Genomic DNA, 23,922 nt, shown 5'->3' on the forward strand with positions numbered 1-23,922 from the left:
ATTACATAACAAGTCTAGTCAGTTGTTCCAATATATTACATAATGCTCAATATTGCATACTGAACATTCATAGTTTCAGTAATTCAAAACTTGATGATAATATTGAATTCTTTAGTTCTTTGTATTAGAATTATGATATTTGTTTTTCTGAAACCATGCAGGATTCACCACACAATCTTCCTGGATTTGCTTCTCCCTTTGTACTCAATGCTAAAAAGGTCAAAAAGAAGGGCAGAAAATCTGGAGGTCTTATGGTATTTGTTTAAAAAGAAATTTATAAACATTTTATTAAAGAAAAAGAATCTGATAACTCTTTATGGATAAAAGTAGAAAATGTTATTATTCCAAACTGTAGGTCACAATTTAACACTCTACTTGTGTTTTTGTTATGTTAAACCATACATATCAAAAGATATATCTGAAAATATTTTTTCTCAAATTACTAATGAAGTTTCCCATTTTCAGTCACTTGGAGAAGTATTAATAAGTGGAGACTTCAATGCACGCACTGGACATCTACTTGATTTTATTCCACATGATTCTATAAATGAAACATTTTCTGAATGCCCTGTGCCTCTAGACTATACACTGTAAAAACGGTGTTTAGAATCTAAACGCAAATCTAAACACATTTTTTGTATCACTTTTTTTACACGTTTAGCTCTAAACATGTCTCATTTCTAAACACGTTAGACTTCATGTGTTTAGTTGCTAAACATGTTTAACCCCTAAAAACTTAAATCTAAACACATTTTTTGTTTCACTTTTTTTTACACGTTTAGCCCTAAACACGTCTCATTTCTAAACACATCAACATTTAAGTGTTAAGTTGACAAACATGTTTAGTTCTACAACATTAGATCCAACACAATAGTTTAATTTAATATATACTATTGCATGAAAACATATTTTTAGAAGAAAAACATTATTATAAATAAGTTTCCTATAAATACTTTAGCACATTTAAGAACTGGTGTTTACATGTACATACAAAAACCAAATTTTGAACTTGAAAAGTACCCATATTTCAGGAAAGAAACAGCTAACCACAACATTATTGAATATTCAAACTTGTATTTATTTTGAAGAATGTTAAATTCAATATACATATAGGTCCAAACATGTAAATTTTTTTGCTCGTTTCAATATTTTTCAGCTCAGCAAACATGCAATTATTTCTCATGTCTGTAACAAATTAAAGTTAATCAAGTTTATTTAGTTCCTGCAAGTCTTTCACTAGAAACACACGATCATATGTTTTCGTCCATGACTGCCAGAAAGGAATCCATTTCCATTATACGAATGTTTTGTGGCTGTTTAAAACTATACCGAGCAGTAGACTTCACAAAATTTAGTTTCCTCTAAAATGTAAGCAGTGCTGAAGTCATGTAACAACAATTGCGTGGACTTGGAAATGGACATCAACTACTCTGAGACGTGTATTTTTGCTTCGATCTGGACCATATCCTGTCAGAAAAAATAAAATTATGCTAAAAATATGCCCCTTGCTTACTGAAAGCTAATCTAACTAATATTATGCAACATTTATTGAAATCCATTTAACTATTATGTACATACACATGTATAATACTGATATAGTATAGAACGTAATATAGATCGATATAGATATTTTCAATGACATTCTATATAGCTCCTTTCTAGCTTTCAGAATGCAAAAATAAAAGAAGGAAATCTTGATCTACAATTGTGTAATTGCATGTTTATTTACGTTTTTCATTCTAGTCAATTTATGTCAAAATGATAAAAGTAAGCAGACCTTTTATTGTGGTAATATTGCCTTTCGAATGTCTTTCACAATCCCTTCCAGGTTATCACTTTGGTTTTGATTCGCTACCTTTAATCCATCTTCTTTGGCTTACACTGGAATTTCCCTTGTTTCGATAACCGCTCTATTAACGTTCAAATATATTACGCGTCATTTCCGGGAAGATAACTTTGTTTGTCACAGAAAGTGTTCAATTTCTAAACACTTAAATCTAAACATGTCTTAAATCTAAACACGTTTAGATATACATGCTTAGACGTAAGTGTTTAGCCGTTAAACACAATCTTAAACATGTTTAGGTCTAAATATGTAATGGAAGTGTTTATTTTCTAAACGCAGTTTTTACAGGGTACTCACCCGACTCTATTTTGCCACGCAATAATACTGATAATCAAACCAGTCTACATGGTGAACTTTTATCTACCCTGTGCAAAACTTTAAACCTTAGAATTCTTAATGGAAGATTCCTTGGTGATTCCCTTGGTTATTGTACATTTTATAATTTTAATGGTTCTAGTTGTGTTGATTACATGTTGGCTACCAGCCATGTTTTACATAATATACTCTATTTCAATGATTTACCACCTACAGAATTGTCTGATCATAGCATTACTTGTACTAGTTTTAAGTGTGGGGCTTTTAATTGCCCAGTTACATGTGAATCATATATTGAATGTAGATCTACCCCATTGAAAGGACAGTACATTTGGTCTAATCAGTGTAAACTTGCTTACCAAACAGCCCTTGTTGATGTAGAGAGCACAAACAGCCTAATAGAACTTGATAATAGTCTAAATGAGAAAGACATAAGTATTGATGCTATTAACAATAAATTAACTAAAATATATTTAACAGCTGCATCTAAAACACTTCTCTTTAAACCACCAATACATAATCGAAAAATAAACAAGAGAAAACCAAAACTTTGGATGTCTAATGATATATCTCTACTAAAAAGAGAAGTCCGCAAACTTGGAAGAAGAATTCAAATAAACCCTAAAGATTGTAATTTATTACAGGCTTTCGCAAATGCTAAACGGGAATTTAACAGAATGAAAAAGAAATCAACACATGAATTTTACAAGACAGTAACTGACAACATCAACAATCTAAATCAGAACAATTCAAAAGATTTTTGGAAGGTCCTAAACAAAAATAAAATTAAACAAAACTCAAATTCTTCCAATCCAGGACTTCAAGCATTTATGAATCACTATCAAAACTTATTGTGCTCTAAGGACAGTAACTCCTGTGAATATATAGATAAATCTGAAACTCAGAAACTTACTCCCCTTGACTACCCTTTCACATGCAGTGAAGTCAAACTTGGCATTAAAAGTCTAAAAAATGGTAAATCACCTGGACAAGATCTAATTCTCAACGAGTTTATTAAAGTTGGTTCAAGAACACTTCTAAATATATTGACAAAACTCTTTAATAAAATTCTTTTTACTGGGAAAATACCTGAAGCCTGGAATTTGGTACAAATAACTTCTATTTATAAATCTGGTGACCCATGTAACCGATCGAACTATAGAGGATTAAGCGTTACAAGCTGTGTTGGAAAACTCTTTAATGGACTTTTACAATGCCGCCTAAATTCATACTTGGAAACAAATGACCTACTGAGTAATTATCAATTTGGATTCAGAAGAAACCACCGTACCACAGATAATATATTTATTTTAAAAACTCTTATAAATAAGTATTTAAAATGGAAGAAACAAAACATTTATGCATGTTTTGTGGATTTTACTAAAGCCTTTGATACAGTATACCAAAAGGGCATAGGTGGGAAATTTTACAATATTATAAATAATATGTACTCGAGTACTAAATATTGTTGTAAATATATATTATTATAACAGTAACTTGATCCGAAGGGTCGTATCACGTCGAGTTGACAGGCGTGGATCATCAGATCTAACGAGACGCGAAGCGTCGAGTTTGATCTGATGATCCGCGCCTGTCAACGAGACGTGATACGGCTCTTCGGATCAAGTTACTGTTATAATGATAGATTTATTATATACCCCCTTATAACTAGCTAAATATAGCAGAATTAAACTTTAGAGATCAATTGTATAATATTTATCCATAAAACAAAGCATAATGACAAGGGACTTTTTAACGCGCAAGAAAAATAACGTCATGTTTTTGCGTACTATGTCATCAGTTTCGGAGAGTGGTGATATGGATTCAGAAAACCACAGTGTGGTGATCCGGAAAATCGGATCAAACTCTGTAAAATTAACAGTAACAAAAACAAGGAAATTGATGGGTATATAATAAAGATGAATATTACTATAGTGAACATTTTATAGCTACACGTGGGGTTAAACAAGGAGATAATCTTTCCCCTATTCTTTTTAATATATTTATTGATGACTTCTACTCACACTTAATAAATTATAACACAAGTCCTCCTGAATTACAAAATATTGAAGTTGGACATTTATTCTTTGCAGATGACCTAATTCTCCTCTCTACTACAAAAGAAGGTCTCCAAAACTCATTAGACTGTCTCTCAGAATATTGCCTAAAATCAAAATTGACTGTTGACTCTGATAAAACTAAAGCAATGATTTTCTCAAATAAGAAAATTAACACAACTCAATATTGTTTTTATTATAATCATTCAATAGTTCATCTTGAACATGAATATAAATATCTGGGAATTATTTTTACTTATAATGGTAAGCTTAAGTATGCAGCTGAACAACTAGCTGACCGTGCAAGAAAAGCTTTTTTTGCAATGAAACGCTCTTTACCTTTTCATAATAACTTATCTGCATGCAAAAACGCTTTTAAAATTTATTGAACCTATTATTTTGTATGGTTCTGAGATATGGATTTCAGACTTTAATATTAATATAAACAATTGTGATCTGATTACAACTACCTTTTGAAAAGATACAGCATTTGATATTTAAAGATATTTTGGGTGTACAGAGAAAAGCTTCAAATTTAGCCATTAAATATGAGCTAGGAACAGTCCCTATTTGTTGCAAAGCTATCATCTCAATGTTTAAATACTGTAAGAGACTAAAAAATGTTAAGAATAAAAATGGCACTAGAAATCAAATTCTTATTGCTGCTTCTTTAGAAGACGACATCCTATATAGTAATGGTGTAAAGGATAATAGGCAAATTCAGATTGATAAATTAAAAAAAATAACTTAACCTTCCATCATTAGATATAACTGATAATACATTCATCAGCTGCTTGAAGAATTTTTACATAAAAAATGTTAATTTGCAACTTCAGAACATTGAATTCTCCAAATGTGGTAAATTATTATTTTTCAGTCAAATTAGAAAGAATTACGAATTACAAATATATTTAATGCATTTATTAGCTCATCACTGTCCATACTATACTGCTTGCATAATGATTATGTTTAATCTTCAAGTTGTAATACTCTGCATAGTTGACTTCACTGATCCATACACTTGCATGTATGTATGTATTTTATTATTTGTCTTTTATATGTAACGTGGTTGTATGCCAACATGTTTGGTGAATCAGTAAAGAAATTGAATTGAATTGAATTGAATAAATTAATAGTTCTTGATTGATTAAGTTGATATCTATCTCAAAACTCAGACATAAGCATAGAAATTGAATTATAATAAATCAAAACAAACTCACTATATTTCTCGTGTTTATCACTGTGATATACGCGAGCCAACGACAAAGGTAGAGAGTGGTATTTAGGATTTGTCATTTGAAATTCAATTTTACCACAGATAATAATGTCTTCATCTTTAGCAAGAAGTTAACAAATAATGATATTTAATTTGGGAAAAGTTTTTGAAAAAGAAGGGAAATAAATATCCGAACACGAAAATCCTATTTTGAAAGTTTTTTTTTCACAACCGAATTTTTTTATACGCGCTCGCGCAACAGATTTTGTTTAATAAATTTATCGCTTATACAACATCGGGCTCGATATCCTCCACTAAATAAAGTACTGAAATTACTGATATGTGTTGATTTTAATGACAGTTTCAATAAAATTTAATGTTTCACACTTTGTTCACAACTTTTTCAAGTTATGTTCATTTATGCTCTATAAGGAAGTTTGTTAGAATTAAATAAAAAAGAAAATGACGCGATTATACAGAGTCAAAAAGGTAAGGTTTGTTTTGATCACACTAGTACTATAACCTTGAATGATATACCAAAAAGTGTAAGACTTTTTCTTGTTCAATTTTTTTCCATAAATTAATAAGGTATTTTTCTGACCAAAGGTTGTTTAAAAGGGCTATTGATAGCAAAGCCATTTCTTTTACTAAAGTTTCTCCACATCCTCAGACCTCTCTAATAAAGACAAGGTAATTCTTAGTAGTACTATTAATTTGAAACGTAACAAGGAATATCTTTTAAACACTGATACCAATGTATGGCAGCTTATAGCCATGAAAATCAAGTCTTTAAAAAGGAGTTTAAACTCTAGAGTCTAAGGTCATAACGTAATACTGGTAAATTTTAATTTGATACATTGGCGTCGGAAGCAAATTGAAACGGCCGGGGGGGGGGGGTGTTGGTGGTAAGTGAAAGAGAAAAAATTCGAACCTGAAAAATCTTAACAAGCAAAAAAAAAAGGAAGGAAAAATGTATCTATTGTCCAAACACAAAAATCCTATTTCGTTGGGGGGGGGGGGGGGGGGGGGGGGGGGTGAGGATCGAACTTTTTTCAGTACCGATTTTGTTCTTTCAAACTACTACTTACCCTTCTTCAACTACACTGCAACGTGCCAGTTGAAAGTGGGGGCTAAACCTACGCCCCAATGTTTAATATGATGTCTATCTGTGTAAGCCCCCTCCCCCGGTTCCTAGGCCTATAAATAACTTTTTATTCGCAAGAAATTTATTTTCGCGTAATTACGCGAGACAGTTTGCTCGCGAAAATTTAATTCTCCCGTATAAAAGTATTCCTCAAGATTATATAGAGCAAGAACCACAATTCGTGAAAATTTTGTCTCGCTTATCAAGAGTCAATGACTATCTCGTGAAAATAAGGTGTCGTGAAAATTTAGTGATCTACAGTATATGTTAAACATTAAATAGATTTATATAAAAAGCACTGAATATTTTTAAATGCTATAGTTAAAGTTTGGAGATATATAGAGAGAGAGAGAGAGAGAGAGAGAGAGAGAGAGAGAGAGAGAGAGAGAGAGAGAGAGAGAGAGAGAGAGAGAGAGAGAGAGAGAGAGAGAGAGAGAGAGAGAGAGAGAGAGAGAGAGAGAGAAAGTAGGCCAATTCCAAATTCGGGTAAATTTCGGATTACTCTTGCACGAATTGTGGTAAGGCATGCATGGATCAAAGGGCATTTAAACTAACATAGTAAATTTACTAAAGCTATGCCTTGGACCTCTTCCCTTGCGATATGAGCCACCACCTCCTGGGGAATTTTTTTCTGGATCCACCTAAAAAGAAATGCAATCGGGCTCGGGCTGTCGACTTGAATATAAGCGATAATTATAAAGAAAATCGCTGTCATTTGAGTGTTTTAATGCAGGTAGAAATTGGGATGAGATGGACGCGCTGGCGCGCCGCAATCGGCAATCCTCGGCTGACTCCGCTACGCTCCATTCAAACGTTATGTGCGAGGTACGAGTCATCCGAGGAACTCCGAGTGGGCGCGCCGAATACAATTAGCCACGATATACGTATATCACAACATTGTACAGTATTTAGGCTCTAAAGTCTAATAAACAAAACAAAATAGGAGCAGAGCAAACACGGACTTACAAAACATCAGAGGCGGGATCAAGTGCCATGGAGGAGTGAGCATCCCCTGTCGACCAGTCACTCCCGCCGTGTGCTCCTTCTCATGATTGATCGGGAAATAACAAAAAATCCGTCGACTCGTCTCAAGCCACGGTCAGGAGTCCGCATAAAGCTCTCTCCTACCAGAATGGGAGAGGATCGTAGATTTTGATCCGTCGACAGTTCATTGTGGATATAATTGCCTAATAATTGGCGCATGAAAAACGTCAGTCAGAATATGACTTTTTTGTCACTTTCATGCGCGGATCTACAGGGGGGTCTGGACCTCCTCCCTGGAATTTGCAAGGTTATTAAATTTATATACTAAAGCAGGAAAAAAGTTACCTAGCTTGGACCTCCCTCGGAAAACGCAGAACACCCCTCCCCTGGTAAACGCGAATTTATGTTAAATTGGTATGAAAACTCAAAGGTTTGAAGCATTAGAAGTCATCGACAGATGTTCTTGTTTCAGCAACTCGTTTTGTCAATAACTTACCTCGCCCTAAAATTGTTCATACGCAAAGCATGCTCTTGCATATCGAGTCAGCTGAGAGTTTTAAACCCCTTATGCATGTGATGAACGTACGTTAAATTCAAAAGATAGGTGTAATTATTTCACAACTATCTTTAATTCATTTAAATTTATCTTAAATTTGATTGTTCCAATCTTTAATTCATTTTAAATCATTTGAAGATAAATTGATAAGTAAAAATGATTGCAGGAACAAATATTTATACACATGTTGATTTGGCGTTCCACACTTTCTTATCTACGGTTAATAAAGTTTTTATGCGCCTGGATTGATAGATCCGGGGCGTATATTGTTTTTGTCCTGTTTGTCTGTTTGCTTGTTTGTCTGCAAACTTTAACCTTCGTCATATCTTTTGAATCCTGAAAGATAGAGGCTTCATATTTGTTAAGCATACTTCACTAATTAAGCTCTTTCAAACGACACAAAGGTCAATGGCCTTGTGACCTTGACTATGACCTATATGCTAAAAAAAGCTTTTTACCTGAAAACTTTAACCTTCGCCATAACTTTTGAACCATGAAAGATAGAGACTTCATCTTTGGTATGCATACTTCACTGATTAAGGTCTTTCAAATGACACCAAGATCAACGACCTTGTGACCTTGACTGTGACCTGTATGCTCAAATTAGATTTTTCGTACCTTTGCCATAACTTTTGAACCACAAGAGACAGAAACTTCATATTTGGTATCCATACTTTATCAATGAAGATTTTCAAATGACACCAAGTTCAATGACCTTGTGACTTTGACTGTTAACTGTATGCTAAAAATAAATTTTTCGTACCTTTGCCATAACTTTCGAACCATAGAAGATAGAGACTGCATATTTAGCATGCATACTCTACTAATTAAGCTCTTTTAAATGACACCAAGGTCAATGACTGTGGCTTTATCTGTGACCTGTATGCTAAAAATAGTTTTTCGTACCTTTGCCATAACTTTTGAACCACAAGAGATAGGGACTTCATAATTGGTATCCATACTTTACAAATGAAGTACTTTCAAATGACACCAAGTCAATGGCCTTGTGACCTTGACTGGGACATATACGCTAAAAAAAGCTTTTTAAAAATTTTGTTGCCGCCGGGCGCATAGTGTTTCACAAACACATCTTGTTTAATGGGGAAATCAGCAGGAAAAATATAGGACGCAGTAAGAACTGCGCCGTATGTACTTTTCATATTAGTTTAATGATTTTATTGCGACACCCTTGTCTTTTAAATAAAATCAATAAATGACACAGTTTCAGGATTGTCTACACTTCGCAGAATTTATTTTTCGCCGCTCGCTTGTAAACCTTGAGTATACACTGAGATTCATTCACCTCTCCTCCTTTGAAAAGATATACATAATGAATATGTTTTTTCTTTTTCTAAAATTGAGTTTTCTAAAATGATTTTTCGTATTTGTACATAGTAATAAATCAACAAATTCTAGATATCAAAACTATGCACGTGAAAATAGGAAAAGAAATCGTGTGAATAAATATTTTAAATCTACATATACATGTATATATACATATGTATTTAAATTTGAATTTGTAAAATCCATTTCTTTTACTTTGGTTTTGTTTCATTTTATAATAATAAAATGAGCTTTTATTTATTTATTTTTTTTTATTCCAAACATATACAGTGTATACATGTTGGGTGGATTTACAATATAGATATTACATTCTCTTTCTAATCTGCATCATCTGTACCAAGTTTTAATCAATAGATGAAGATTGTACCCTTTCTCGGTAATGTGGAAAATAAATATTATATTAAAAGAGAATTGTATGCCTTCTAAATTTTCCAAACTAAGAATCATCTCTAAATATATGTCATGTTTAACAAACAAAAGACAACCTCTGGATACGGTGGCACTAATATTATTATCGTACAGTTGGTACAGGTAAGCGAAAAGGAACGCGGTGCCCTAGTATTCTTACAAAATATACCCAGGTGTGCCCATTTTTAGCCTTTGTCCTCGACTTACTTTTTGACAGGTGAAAATACACCTTACTCTGGATATTGAACTTCTGGGAATAAAAAAAGTTCAGTATATCCAAAGATCAATATAACCGAAAAAGCTGTCAAAAGCAGAGATCATTTTATTGTTACCAAAGTGTCTATATTCGTGATCAGTTTTTGAAATAAAGTAAAAGAGTCACAACCATGTTTAAGTGTTTAGGTGATAGGAACAATTAGATATACACCGTGACATTTATTCTTACTTTCTTATAAAATTTCCTGTAGCCGTACAGTCACTGGCACGAAGAATCGGATACTGCTGCTTAGGGGCTACCTTTTTCTGAGCGTAAATTTGTATTATTAATTTAGCTTGAAAATGTTCATTGAAAGTCTGGATGCTCCTCCAAGTTTTTTTTATACAGTACGGTACGTATAAAAGAGTCCTCCCTATACATTCACGGAGCTGAACTCCCTTCCCACCATCAATCCGAAATAAGATACGGACTTAAGAGAATTCTCTTCCTTTTGTCTAAGATTCTTTTCCTAGTAAGTTTGTCACCTCCCCCCCCCCCACCTCTTTTCATCCACTTCGATGATACGTACCTGACATTAGTCTTTTATAAATTGCACCAAAAAGTATTACGAAATCCCGGATTTGTTTATTTTAACCCACTTTGTACTCAGTTTATTTGGATAGGACAAAATGTAAATAAAAAGATGACATGGTTTGCGTCAGAAGTCGGCAGGTGCGCGGTGAGAAAATACCTTGACGTGCGTCTGTTAAGAATGCGGCTCAGGTGAGGGAAGGTCCCGAGGACTCCAAATATTTTTATTTAGAAAAACAAACAAAATCAGGAGTCCTTAAATCAATTATCATGGTGAAAATAATTGAAATCAAAACCTTTGATGGGATCATCATTAAAATATACGTTTGTATTATATTACACTTTTGTGAAGAAATATCGACATTTCTTTCAATTTTTCCTTGAGTTTCTGATTGACAACATTTATTTTATTTTTGGATATATATTGGAAAATCCCATAGGTACCAATTGCGCCCCGCTATTAGCAGACCTATTTTTAAATTCATATGAAGCAAAATTTGTTCAAAATCTTATGCTTGAAAAGAAGAAAACACTTATTGAGGCCTTCAATTCGACATTACTTATTGTGGCCTTCAATTCGACATTTAGATATATCTACGACGTTTTGTCAATTAACAATGATAACTTTTATTCTTATGTCGATTAGATATATCCTGTTGAGCTTGAGATAAAAGATACCACAGAGTCTGACAAAACTGTTCATATTTATATATTTTACTTGAAAAACAATTATTCAACATACATTTTGTGTACATCATTGTATTGATACCTTGTGTACATCACTGTATTGATACCTTGTGTACATCATTGTGTTGGTAATTCATTTTGACAACTAATTGATAAAGCCAGGACAGAAACTGCCAACCATTGTTTATCTATTTTGTCGACATAATGGTAATCTAACAACCAAGTTCTATGATAAACGTGATGACTTTAACTTTTCTATCGTCAACTTCCCTTACTTATGCAGCAATATACTTTCATCACCTGCATACGGATTTTATATATCTCAATTGATTCGATACGCAAGAGCACACTCTACGTATGAACAATTTCTAAAACAAGGTAAATTAATTGCAAAGAAGTTGATGAAACAAGAATATCAGCAGTCTCGTTTAAAGTCATCATTTCGCAAGTGCTATGGTCGATACAATAACCTTGTCAGCAAATACAATTTATAATTCAAATACTGACTGACGTTTTTCATACTAATTGTTATTCCATTATTTATACAGTGAATGGACGACGGATTTTTCGGTTATTTCCCGATCATGACAATGAGCACACGGAGGGTGTGACCTATCGGCAGGGGATTCTCCCTCTTCCACAATCTGATTAAAATCAGACTTCTTAGATCCTGCGTAACTCTGTGTAAGAAGAGTGAATACGCCGCAGCAGATCTAGGAAGTCTGATTTTAATTAGATTGACTCTTCCGTTGCAACTAATCCCACCTCTGATGGTTTGGAGGTCCGTATTTGCTCTGCGTCTGTTTTTATATTGTTTTATCGACTTTTGATCTTGAATACTGTTCGTTATCTCCATATGTTTCATTGTTATAAAGGATGGATGTTTTGGTCTTCATGCTGAATGGAATTAGTTGTTAAGGATATGGCTGTTTGGGTCTCTATGCTGAAAGGAATAAATTGTTAAGGATGGATGTTATGGTCTTCATTCTGACTGGAATAAGTTGTTAAAAATGGATGTTTTGGTCTCTATGCTGACTGAACGTAGTTGTTAAGGGTGGATGCTTTGATCTCTCTGCTAATTGGAATTAGTTGTTAAGGATGGATGTTTTGTTCTCTATGCTGACTTTTGACCCCAGAGATACTATCTGACCAGAATATACTCATTAATCAATAAGGAATAGTCTGAAATTGGTCCAACAGTTGTATTGTTGATATATTCCTATATTAAAAAAAAAATAAGAATACAATGTAAAAAATCAAAATATATGCATTGCATTGCGTTCGATTATAGAAAAAATAAAAAAAAAATATTTAGTGAAATGTAAAAGCTTAAGGTAATGTACAGTGATCGATCTAAACCAATTTTTCATAGTCAAATCTGTGTAGAGTGTCCAAATCAGATCCCTGGACATTCCAGAGGTGGTATCAGGTGCCTTAGAGGAGTAAGCATCCCTGTTGACCGGACAGCCAGCTGTTAGCTCTTTGAATTGATCAAGGATACATTTCATAGCTAAACCAAATATAAAAAAAGGACCTGGCTAACATTTAGATATGAAATACGTCAGCCAAAGTCGACCCAACGATAAGTCATACATTCTAAAAAAAAGTCATTATAACGACATTAGAGTTTTCGAAATGCTGACTTTAAACGAGGTTGTAGAAATCCCTGTAACATCAACTTATCAGTGAATAGCATGCTTCGCTATCAAAATTGATCGTTACTTCACTTTTTGAATATGCTGGAGCACATGTACAGTACGTCCAAACATTCTCGTTTTAATAAATTAATGCTAGTATTTTTGTAAAGAATAAAGATAAGGGTTTGGTAAAATAAGGTTATCTTTCATGTAACATTGAACATTAAATATATTCACTTAAATCTTTAATATTACTATACTGTGCTTCGATGTTAAATCATTGAATTTAATGATTATAAAATTTGACGAAAATTCAGACCTGCTATCGAAGTTAGAGCTGTATTTTTTGGTTTGTAATTTGGCGATAATTTATGATTGGTTGCTCCTAAAAATTGCAGGGGCGACATGTGTTTATTGGAGCGGGAAATAAAACTGCGATCTGTGGCTGAGTATATACTTGCACTTCATTGTTTAATAGTTTACACAAGCGTAAAGCTGGGTGTGGATATTTCTACCTGGCGGGTGTGGACAGGTAACAAGGTATTTATACGCGGTAGTTATTATTTTTCTTCCCTCAAATTAATAAGTATTTCAAAAATAGCACTGTAGCTCAAAGTTTTGGAGCTTTGATTATCATAAGTCGTAAAACATAGAAAAATTATATACATGTACGTAAAAAATATTTGCGATGTATGGCAAAGTTTAGTTTTGTTAATTATAATATAAAAAGAATATTTTCCCCTTTACTAAAGTTATATCTTGCATTTTATTTTCGAGGATGGAAGTGAGAAAAAACTATTAAATAATAATAAGATAATAAAACAACTGTCATTTCAACCCCACGTGTTCATGACGAGAGATGATACCGGCCCGTTGCACATAGTTGCCGAAATAGGAGGAGTGCAGTGAAACTATATGAAAATGAAACAATATCTAGTGGCATTACTTTAATTAGATAAGTGGCAAATAAAATCTAATTTGTTTTGAAAATGATATTTCTATTTCTAAAATCGAGGTGTGATTGCATTCCATGCACCTAACCCCCCTCCTCCTTTTGACGGCTTTGTAACTTTTGCTCTCAAAATATTGGATTTTTTTTTTTTTTAGTTTTAAAAAGTATATCAAATAGATAACTATGTTTTATCAGATTGATAACAAATAAATAAATATAAATAATTAAATAATTGATTAAATACATGTAGATAGATAAAAATAAAAAAAATATCAAGAATCCGATCCAAATCAGAATGTTAAGGGACTCCGACCCTCAGCCAGGAAGGACAACTCTTTAATTTATAATTTAATTGAAAAAGTCTTTAATGAAGCTTGAAAATTAAATCTTTTCATGCAACAATTTTCATTATATGCCTCTCAATGTGCTTCAAGGTTCTTTGAACTTCTCAGAATGGTCTAATTAAAAGTAGAATTTTTTATCCCGAAAAAGCATTTTTAGATACCAATGTTCATTAACATGATATGAAATTAGAAGTGATTTATGGAGCTTTGCAAAGAACCTTGAAGCACATTGAGAGGCATATAATGAAAATTGTTGCATGAAAATATTTAATTTTCAAGCTAAATTTAAAGACTTTTTGAATTCAATTATAAATTGAAGAGTTGTCCTTCCTGGCTGAGGGTCGGAATCCCTTAAGTGAAATCAGGCCAAAACCATTGTGTCTGAATCACCTAACCTCCAAATAATAAATACCTTCATTTCGACGCCATAGAGAAGAAACGACATAGAAAAATATTTTGTCATAAAAACAAACTAGCGCATGCACGATGTAGGTTACATTCGGTATATTGTTGTATTTCTGAACAAACTGACCGTGACGTTAGGTCACAACGGGGCTTTTTTACACCTCTGTATCATTTTAACGGACCGCATTGACCGAGACTTTGAATGGAATCTTAATCAGGAACTTATGTAATCGATTATTCAACACAAGTTCAAGAGTTCAAAAGGGTAACCATATTATGAAGGGAACCACTGAGGTTTTACTGAGTATGTAAATAAAAAACAAAAATCACGTAAATAAGCTTTCAATCAAACTTGTTTTTAAAAATATATATGATATTGAACAAAATTTTCAAAAACCCAGAGATTATGATATTAAAGAAAGAGAGAAAAAACAACAACCAACAACAACAACAATGGTACTGCAAAGCGGAGCATCCCCTAGCATAGTGCATATATCTACACATGTCTAAATCAAGACAGCATTCGACATCAATCTCGATGCAATTTTAGTCTCTTTCATTCCTCACAAGGACAAACTAACAAATCTTAATATTTATTTATATTATATATGAATATACTCTTATAAATTTTGTAAGAGTATATTTATATACCAAAGTAAGAAATTAGTTCAAATGTATGTACACCAGGTCTTAAGTTAAAATTTTAATCGCCTATAAAATGTTTATTAATTGTTGACTGAATCTCTTAATCTGCAGATACAGGTAACAACACTTTTGTGAAGAAATATTGACAAACATTTTAATTTTTGTCTACTTGACTTAATCAAAATTTTAGTATGACTTGAATATTTGAATACTAGTATTTTGACTTAAGTTTAAGATGTTTCATGATCCCGGGGCCTGAAGTCCGATTCTTAATTCCAGAAAGCTCTTGTAAAGAAAATAAAGAAAACTGCACATTCATTTTCTTTGGATTGTTTCAACTGCATGACATCTTCTTTAAACTACTTTTCAGTTTTATAGCCAAAAAAAAAAATTGAAAAAAGATTGTAACAATCCCTATATCTTGACACATCCAGTCAAGTAGCTATTCATATACCTAGACCTTTCTCTTCCAGAGTCATGTATCGGATGAAAGCGGTTCGATCGTGTGTCCTCATCTTCAGTTTGATCAGTATCTGTGAACTGGGTTCTGGAAATGAACTTCTTTATCATGAATATGCAGTTAACCCTCTCGGAACTCTGCATCGAACTTTTGAGGTCAAAAAAGCTATAGCACCATTTTTAACTTCTACAGAGTTTTTGGAATGGACAGATCACTTAAATGCGCACTCACTCTTGAAAAGAGCAGACCAAATTCATATTAACACCACCAATACAACACATCCAGGAGGCGCTCAAATTTCTCTCATCAGTGCTTTCCAGAAATTTTTATCAGGACTTAACAACAACAGCACCTTACAGACAAACAATGACACAAAGAGCACCATTCAGCTGATCAACAATATACTTGGATCCCTGTCGCCTAATGGAAGCTCGTCTCAGCCGAGCAAGGTTTCCCAGAGTAGTTCTTCAGGTAACAGTCTTGGAAACACAATCCAGAATATTCTCCAAAACCCCGATTTGATCGAAAAATTTATAACACAGATGCTGGAAAGCATTGGCATTGGTGGTTCTTCAGGAAATGCGTCTCAGTCAAACAGTGCTTTCCCAAGCAACTCTTTAGTTGATGGTCTTGGAAAAACGATCCAGAATATTCTTCAAAATCCTGACACGATGGAAAAAGTTATTTCACAGTTGAAGGAACCGGAGCTACCTCAGGATTAGACTTTGCAAACATCTTAAAGCTTCTCTCGACTGGAAATGTGGATCTCAGCAGTGCTGGGCAGATGATGATGCTGTACTTAAACGCCATGATGAAATCCTCAAATGTTTCCTTGACTTGTCAGAGTGACCTCCTTAAAGTAATCTCAGGTCTGCAGGCGCGGGAACCATGGGCATTGAAAAGTAAGTCTATGAATAAGTGAAGATGTATTAAAAATGAAGTGTTTACATGACGGTAGACAAGTAGCGGAAGGGTTGAGACTGAGGGAGTAATTGGGGCCGGGGGTCCAAAATTTGGATATTCAAGATTGCGTTAACATGATGTTTTACGAGTATGAAAAGGATTGAGATAGATGGGTGAATGAGGGTCGATGTCCAAAATTTGGATACTCAAGATTGTAATTTCTTTCTTTAGTGTTGGACGCATCAGCAAAGATACCCACAGGTGTTATGAACCTGGACCTGAATTGGTACGGTTCGTATGATGAGTGTTATAGTGACAGCACAGTAGTGGGGTCGATGGGATTCCTACCAAGCAAGCAATCTCCCGTTAAAGGACAGTACTGTACCGTGTCCCTGAATCTTCCTTTGCCTCCAAATATCAAAATGGTGAGTATAATTTTTCATTTCATCAACGTCTACAACCACTGTTGTTTCCTCTTTTGTTTGTTCGACATAAAACAATCTGACATCGTAGTAATGAATAAAATATTTTAACGTTAATAATCTGTTTTTTTTAAATTTTAAATATGTCCATATAGTTTCTGGCAGCACTACAAAATCCAGGTGCAATCAAGGCAGGAATGTGCTTCCCAAAGTCCTGCAGTACTGACGATCTCCTCCGAGCTGTAAATACATGTAAGTTCGATACAGAGATTTAAATCTGAATTGACGTCATTTCAGAGTATTCTGTAAGAAAAATACGTTTTATTATATTTTATGCTACAAAGATCATACGAAAGTATCATTCATGCAAAAGTATCCAAGCTCTTAAGTTGATAATGCTTGTTGAAAATATCACCATACAAATATTTGAAATATCGTTAATCATTTTCATTCCTATATGTTGATTCAATGGAACATATGGAGATAATGAACAGTATTCAAGACCAAAAGTCCATAAAACAATACAAAACAGGAGCAGAGCAAACACAGACCTCTAAACATCAGAGGTATACATCCCTTTGAACTTGAAATAATATATACCACTGAGTCGGACAGATCTACTTAGTATTTCATATCTGGATATTTTTCTGAAAAAGACGTTAATCTGTTAATTGTGACCTGCCTACATATCAAGTTATTGCCTCCAAGTTGATTCGATACACAAGAGCATTCTCTGCATACGAAGAATTTCTGCAATTGACAATTTGATGAAACAAAACATAAACAGTCGCATTAAAGTCAACATTTGGCAAATATTATTGTAAATGTAATAATCTTGCAAGATAATACATGTACATTCCATAATTAAGACGCATGCTGACCGACTTAAGAAACAAATTGTATGGTCAGTTGTTTACACTGATATTCGTTTTGCCCAATGATGACGAAAACACAGTGGTGTGACCGATCGACAAGGTAAGCTTACTCATCCATGACACCTGATTCCACCTATGATATGTTTGTAGAGGTTTGTGTTTGCTCTGCTCTCAATTTCTATTGTTTCAATATACGGTTGGGCTTTCATTTCATTACTTTTCATTGTCTTCATATTTTATTAATATGTTGACGGTGCGACCGTTAGGGCAAGCACAAATACTCATTCAGTTCTGATTTACTCTACAACATCAAATTTTAGAATACAATCAGTTGCGATTTTCTTTAGTTCTGTACGCTATACCTCTCGGAGAAGCCCGTGTGACAGCGTATCCCATAACTTGTCCTACTCCAGCCGAAGACGACAAGCTGGAGACTAGCACTATAGTAGTCATGTGAGTATTGAAAGGGCAGAGTTTGTACTTAAAATGGAGACGTATAATCCTCCGCTGTAATAAAGAGTCTGTAATTTAGCAATTCTAAAAGTTCAAGGAAATTTAGTATTTTTCCAAAGCATTGTTGTCAGTATCATCTTTTACACATTAGATTACGTTTTTTTTGTTCAATTATTTATCAATAAATTATGTAATCTACATACTAGTATGTTTGATTACAAAGCAATTTTGAAAAAAGAGAATGAAGGGGATTGTTCTCGCTCCATCCTTTCTTACAAACCAATTGTTTCAAAACAAATATTATATATATTTATTTTTAAAGTGAATGGATTGTACAAGAGCTTATCCTATTTGGTTATTTTGCAGGATTTCTTTTGTAGTTTTGTATGTTGAATATATAGGTCTAAGTACAGGAAGCAATTTTTTTTCTTACTTCTCTGTTGCATTGGTCGGGTTTTCTTCTGATTCTTAGACTGATGCAGTTTGCGAGAACATGTAAGTACCAGTTCATCACCCTGTAAAGAAATACATACGTTTTGTTTTGTTCCAGTGTCATTCTTGCAATTTTTTTATTACTCATCTTGGTGGGAACACTCTATGACGTCATCCTGAAAATAAAGATTAGGCGTAGAAAGGCGAATTACGAAAAACACGAAAGCAAAGAGAACAAAAGTTTTAGTTCCCCTGTCACAAGCTACAAACTGAGAGTTGACCTAGGAGATATCCAACGTCCTACAACAGAGGAGAAAAAAAGTGAACCGGGTATTAGGATACAGGCATTTTTATTCTAGAAACAGACAAACAACAGAGCAGAGCTTCATTTAGCAAATTAATTTACAATGTAAATGCAGAAAACTATCTTTTACTAGTGTAGCAAACGTCCAAGTAATCTTTCCCGTAGCTTTACTTCATGTATTCTCTCACTCTGATTAATGTGATTGCATATCATATGTTTCGATTGTTTAAAGATTGTATATGGGGTGCTCCCACCGACATACAAAACCATGCTCATTTGATTTATTTCTTTTCAGGTGTTCTTGGTAAAATTATGTTGTCTTTCAGCGCCTACACCAACGGTAAGAAGATACTGAACACGTCTCAACCAAAAGGAAGTCTGACGGCCATCAACGGAATCCGATTCCTCAGTATGAGCTGGGTCATCCTGGGGCACACATTGTCTTTCATTCTTGGAAATACATGTAAGTTATAATAAATTATGCAAAATTTCAGTATCATTTGTTGTAATATAAGTAATGGAATCCTTGACAAACTTCTTGACCTTAATTGGGATTGCGATGGTTTCCAAACCTTCATTCTGGAAAGGACTTATATATTCTAACCTGCATTCACCAGGAATATTGAAGCCGAATATTCAAGAAAATGTCTGGGTCTTTTTAATGCGATGTTTTTGTAACCTTTTCAGCCAACACGCTGGTATACTACTACGATTTCATGGGTCGTATCTCGTCTCAGGTCATCTTCAATGCCTTGGTGTCCGTTGATACATTTTTTGTTCTCAGGTTAGTTCTGAATTATTTACCATTAAAATCGTTTTTTTTATGATTTTAAACAATTGCAATGCAAAAGTAAAACGTTATTATATGTTTTAGTGGACTGTTGACATCTTACCTGCTGCTGAAGCAAATGAGCAAAACTAAGGGGCGGATCAATTGGTTCCTTTTCTATTTCCATCGATTTTGGAGGTAATGACGAACCCGTAAAATTGATTGAAAATTAAAGACTATTAATTTCCATTATCTTATGAAAAAGTACTAGCTGTAAATTTACCGATAACGGTACATGTGGACCGTTCAATGAAGTATTTAAATAGGAGATATATACAGAACTAAATGTACAGTTTTGAAGTGATCAGGAGAATATAGTTAAATTTTACGTATTTTTAACATAATAATTTTGAATCTTTTTTAGACATCGTTAATTTTGGCGCTGACTATCAATTTGCAAAATGCCTCGGCATATTAGTGTTTGATTACATTTTGGTTAAAAAACTTCTACAGATCACTAAGAAAATAGCGAGTGCATACCACCACAAACATTCCACCATACACTGTGTGTCAGAACAACTCAGCAATCATATTTTCAGGTTGACCCCCGTTTACATGATGGTGATCGGTATGTATGTGACTATTTATCCTCACTTGGTATTCGGTCCTAACAAACCAGCTCCAGATGAAACATGTAAAAGAGCCTGGTGGAAAAACCTTCTGTACATTGATAACTTCTTTGGATACAAAGACTTGGTAAACTCCTAGAACAATTTGTCAAATACTTCAAATAGTAGCAAACTTGTACACAATCGTTATTCTTTGGCTCAGGTATTCTCATTCTTGCATTAATTACGCCCAAAGAAATGGGGTGGGTGGGCGTTGTGGGGATCCAAATTATTATACCCCCGCTTGAAAAGCGGGAGGGTATATGAATTTTATGTCCGTTTTTCATTGTTACGCTTTGGGGTACCCAAACTCTTATAATAACTTTCGTACCATTGAAGGATATGGAGACAACGAACAGTATTCAATCTCAAAAGTCCATAAAACAATACAAAATAGGAGCAGAGCAAACACGGACCTCCTAAACATCAGAAAAGAGATCATGAATGCCATGGAGGGGAGTCGAGTTTCCTTGTCATAACAGTGTTTAGGCTGGTCATGGTATCTAAATAACGACATGCAGTTCTACGTGTTAAGTCCAGTTATGATTGTGATCAGTTCTTGTAAGTATGGAAATTCAGGAAAGTATTTTTTGTTTCGTCTTGGTCAATATGAAATCTTTTCAATGTATAAATAACCATCAGATATAACTTAATTACAGTATGAATCAAACGAACTATCATGCGGAACTACAGTGAGGTTGCACATTGTATTTTGACATATTCTAATTGTCTGAATCTACAAATAGAACTTGAGAAACATGCTTTTTTTAACTAAACGTTTCAAATAATAATTCATTAACAATTGGTGTGATTGTGTAAAATATAAAAATAAATTGTATCATTCATTGTTTATTTGTAGAAGCTTGTTATCTACATTTCGATCTTTTTGTATATCGAATTAACTGAAAATAAAATTTCTTGAAACTTTTATACGAGAATCAGATATATTGAAAATATTGCCATATACCTTTAAAATCGTTTTCACATATTTTTAATTTAAAATGTGATGAAAACATACAAATGTATCATGAACAGTTAATGAAAAATATATTTATGCGTTTCAGCAACAAGATACTTGGGGCTATTGTGACGCTTGTTTTCTTGCTGGCTGCGACCATCACCCCAGGTGTACTGAGTTACGTGAAAAACCTTCCAGTTCACACCATTGGTGGCGGTCCCAAGGACGCTGAGTACGTTTCAACCATTCCTTCTGCTTTGTTAATGTATACAAGCTATAAGTTAAAATGTCTTGCTATGAAAATAATTTGATTAATAATTTCAAGAATTTTTAAAATAAAATGTCAGTACAGCAAATAGAGATATGTGGTTTACTAGTATATGGAAGGAAATATTGATATTGTTAAATGTGGAGGGAAATTGCTAAATGGTCTGGATAAAAAATGAATATTTTATATTCATGGAATCGTATTCCTGATTTTTTTTTCATTTACAGTGTTTAATAAGTATTTTAATTTGACATGCACTATGGTTATATTTGATTCCACTGTTGTTTTTGTAAGTACCTATTCGCGAATCGGCAAAACATTTTAAAATGTGATGCTTACAATTGTATCTGAGAATTTTATTTTCAAGAATATATTTACTTTTTTTCAGCAACAAGATACTTGGCGCTATTGTGACTCTTGTTTTCTTGCTGGCTGCGACCATCACCCCAGGTGTACTGAGTTACGTAAAAAACCTTCCAGTTCACACAGTAGGTGGTGGTCCCAAGGATGCTGAGTACGTTTTCTTTTTCTCTTAACCCATCTGCCATGTTTATAAAAAAAAATATAAGATAAAAATGTATTGCTTTTTGATTGTTTTAAGAATTCTTTCAGAAAAAAATCATGTAAAAAGCAGCTGTACAAAATACTATTTTTTATAATCCTAATTGCCTTTAGGAGAGAATCAAAAATCAAATCAAAGAGAATAAATGTATTTTGTTTTTAATTTTGTAGTAGAGGCGCCTTCTTTGAGGATTATTATATAGTACCATATTGTCGTATGGGACCATACATATGCGGTATTATCACAGGCTACAGTTTAACATGTACAACCAAATGCAAATGCCGAATAAATATCGTAAGTTTACTTAATATATGCAGTTTTCATGAAATCACACTATTGATTGATCAAAAACCTATTTTTTTTTTAAATTTTGTAGTAGAGCCGCCTACTTTGAGGACTATTACATAGTACCATATTGTCGTATGGGACCATACATTTGCGGTATTATAACAGGCTACATACTCTACAAAACCAAATGCAAATGCCGAATGAATATCGTAAGTTTACTTTTAAAATTGTATAATAATAATTCTTTTTGTAAATGAATTAGAAAACCATATACTGTAGTAAGCCTAGGTTGAATGCACTACTGAATTTACAGTTCGTGAACCTGTTGGGGTGGGCGGTAGCTGCAGCCTCAGCCTGTGCCGTTTTGTACGGTATTTACGACACGGTAAAACCAGACCAACCGGTGGCCCTGTCCAAAGAGGTCACTGCTCTGTACAACGCCCTCAACAGAACCGTGTGGGGAGCGGCGGTGTGTTGGGTCATCTTCGCATGCGCTACCGGAAATGGGGGTAAACTATTTGATTTAGTAAATTATTCATGTCTTGTAAATGACTTGTACATGAATCATTTTTAAAAGATTAATTTTTTACATTACATCATTTTCATCATGAAATAAAATTTCTTAATTCAAATAAATTTATATAGTTGCCCTATAATGTATTTATATTGATATATAAGTTTACAAAAAAGAATTTGCCTGATCTGTTGCAGGCTACATCAACACATTGCTTTCATGGAAAGCATTTGTGCCTCTTTCTCGACTGACATACTGCGCCTATTTGGTCCACCCTCTGGTTATGTACGTGTACTACTTCAACAGAAATTTCCCCTTCTATCTTACTGATCTGGATATGGTAAGTATTTGCGTTCTTCTTAATTTATCAACTATTCAAACATTCTGTTTCTATTGGGTTTTTTTTCATTTTAATATCGGCTTTCTCTTAAATTTTAATTCCAGGTCTACACCTTCCTTGCCAATCTCATGGTATCTTACGGAATAGCTTTTATCCTCTCGATCGCGTTCGAATCGCCTTTTATGGGACTCGAGAAAGTCATGTTTGGAAGTCGTGGTAAAAAAGAAACCAAATGAAATATAGGAGAGGACTGTTTGTAAAAAATATGAAAGGCGTCCATCCTAACTTCAATTCTCCGCGTATGAGGTTGGGCGGGGTCAAGGGATAAAAATTCAATTGCTTTTCTTCAGAATTAATTGTTTTTATGTATTTTACAATA

At 33.7% G+C, this 23,922-nt stretch overlaps 1 protein-coding gene across 1 annotated transcript; it reads left to right on the plus strand.

Annotated features, from left to right (window-relative positions):
- Nucleotides 1–15,800: 15,800 nt before the first annotated feature.
- On the plus strand, nt 15,801–23,854 carry LOC134233915 (nose resistant to fluoxetine protein 6-like). Its single transcript, XM_062715969.1, is given in 16 exon segments — nt 15,801–16,464; nt 16,467–16,689; nt 16,922–17,115; nt 17,268–17,364; nt 18,335–18,440; nt 18,991–19,202; nt 19,472–19,639; nt 19,864–19,960; nt 20,051–20,143; nt 20,545–20,701; nt 21,096–21,205; nt 21,678–21,803; nt 22,778–22,898; nt 23,003–23,198; nt 23,401–23,543; nt 23,648–23,854. Coding segments are annotated over 16 exon segments (2,826 nt in total). The 5' UTR covers nt 15,801–15,813; the 3' UTR covers nt 23,780–23,854.
- Nucleotides 23,855–23,922: the final 68 nt, after the last annotated feature.

Source organism: Saccostrea cucullata, unplaced genomic scaffold, assembly GCF_032062105.1.
Source record: "Saccostrea cucullata isolate Sc308-1 unplaced genomic scaffold, CSIRO_AGI_Scuc_v1 ctg226, whole genome shotgun sequence".
NCBI lineage: Eukaryota > Metazoa > Mollusca > Bivalvia > Ostreida > Ostreidae > Saccostrea > Saccostrea cuccullata.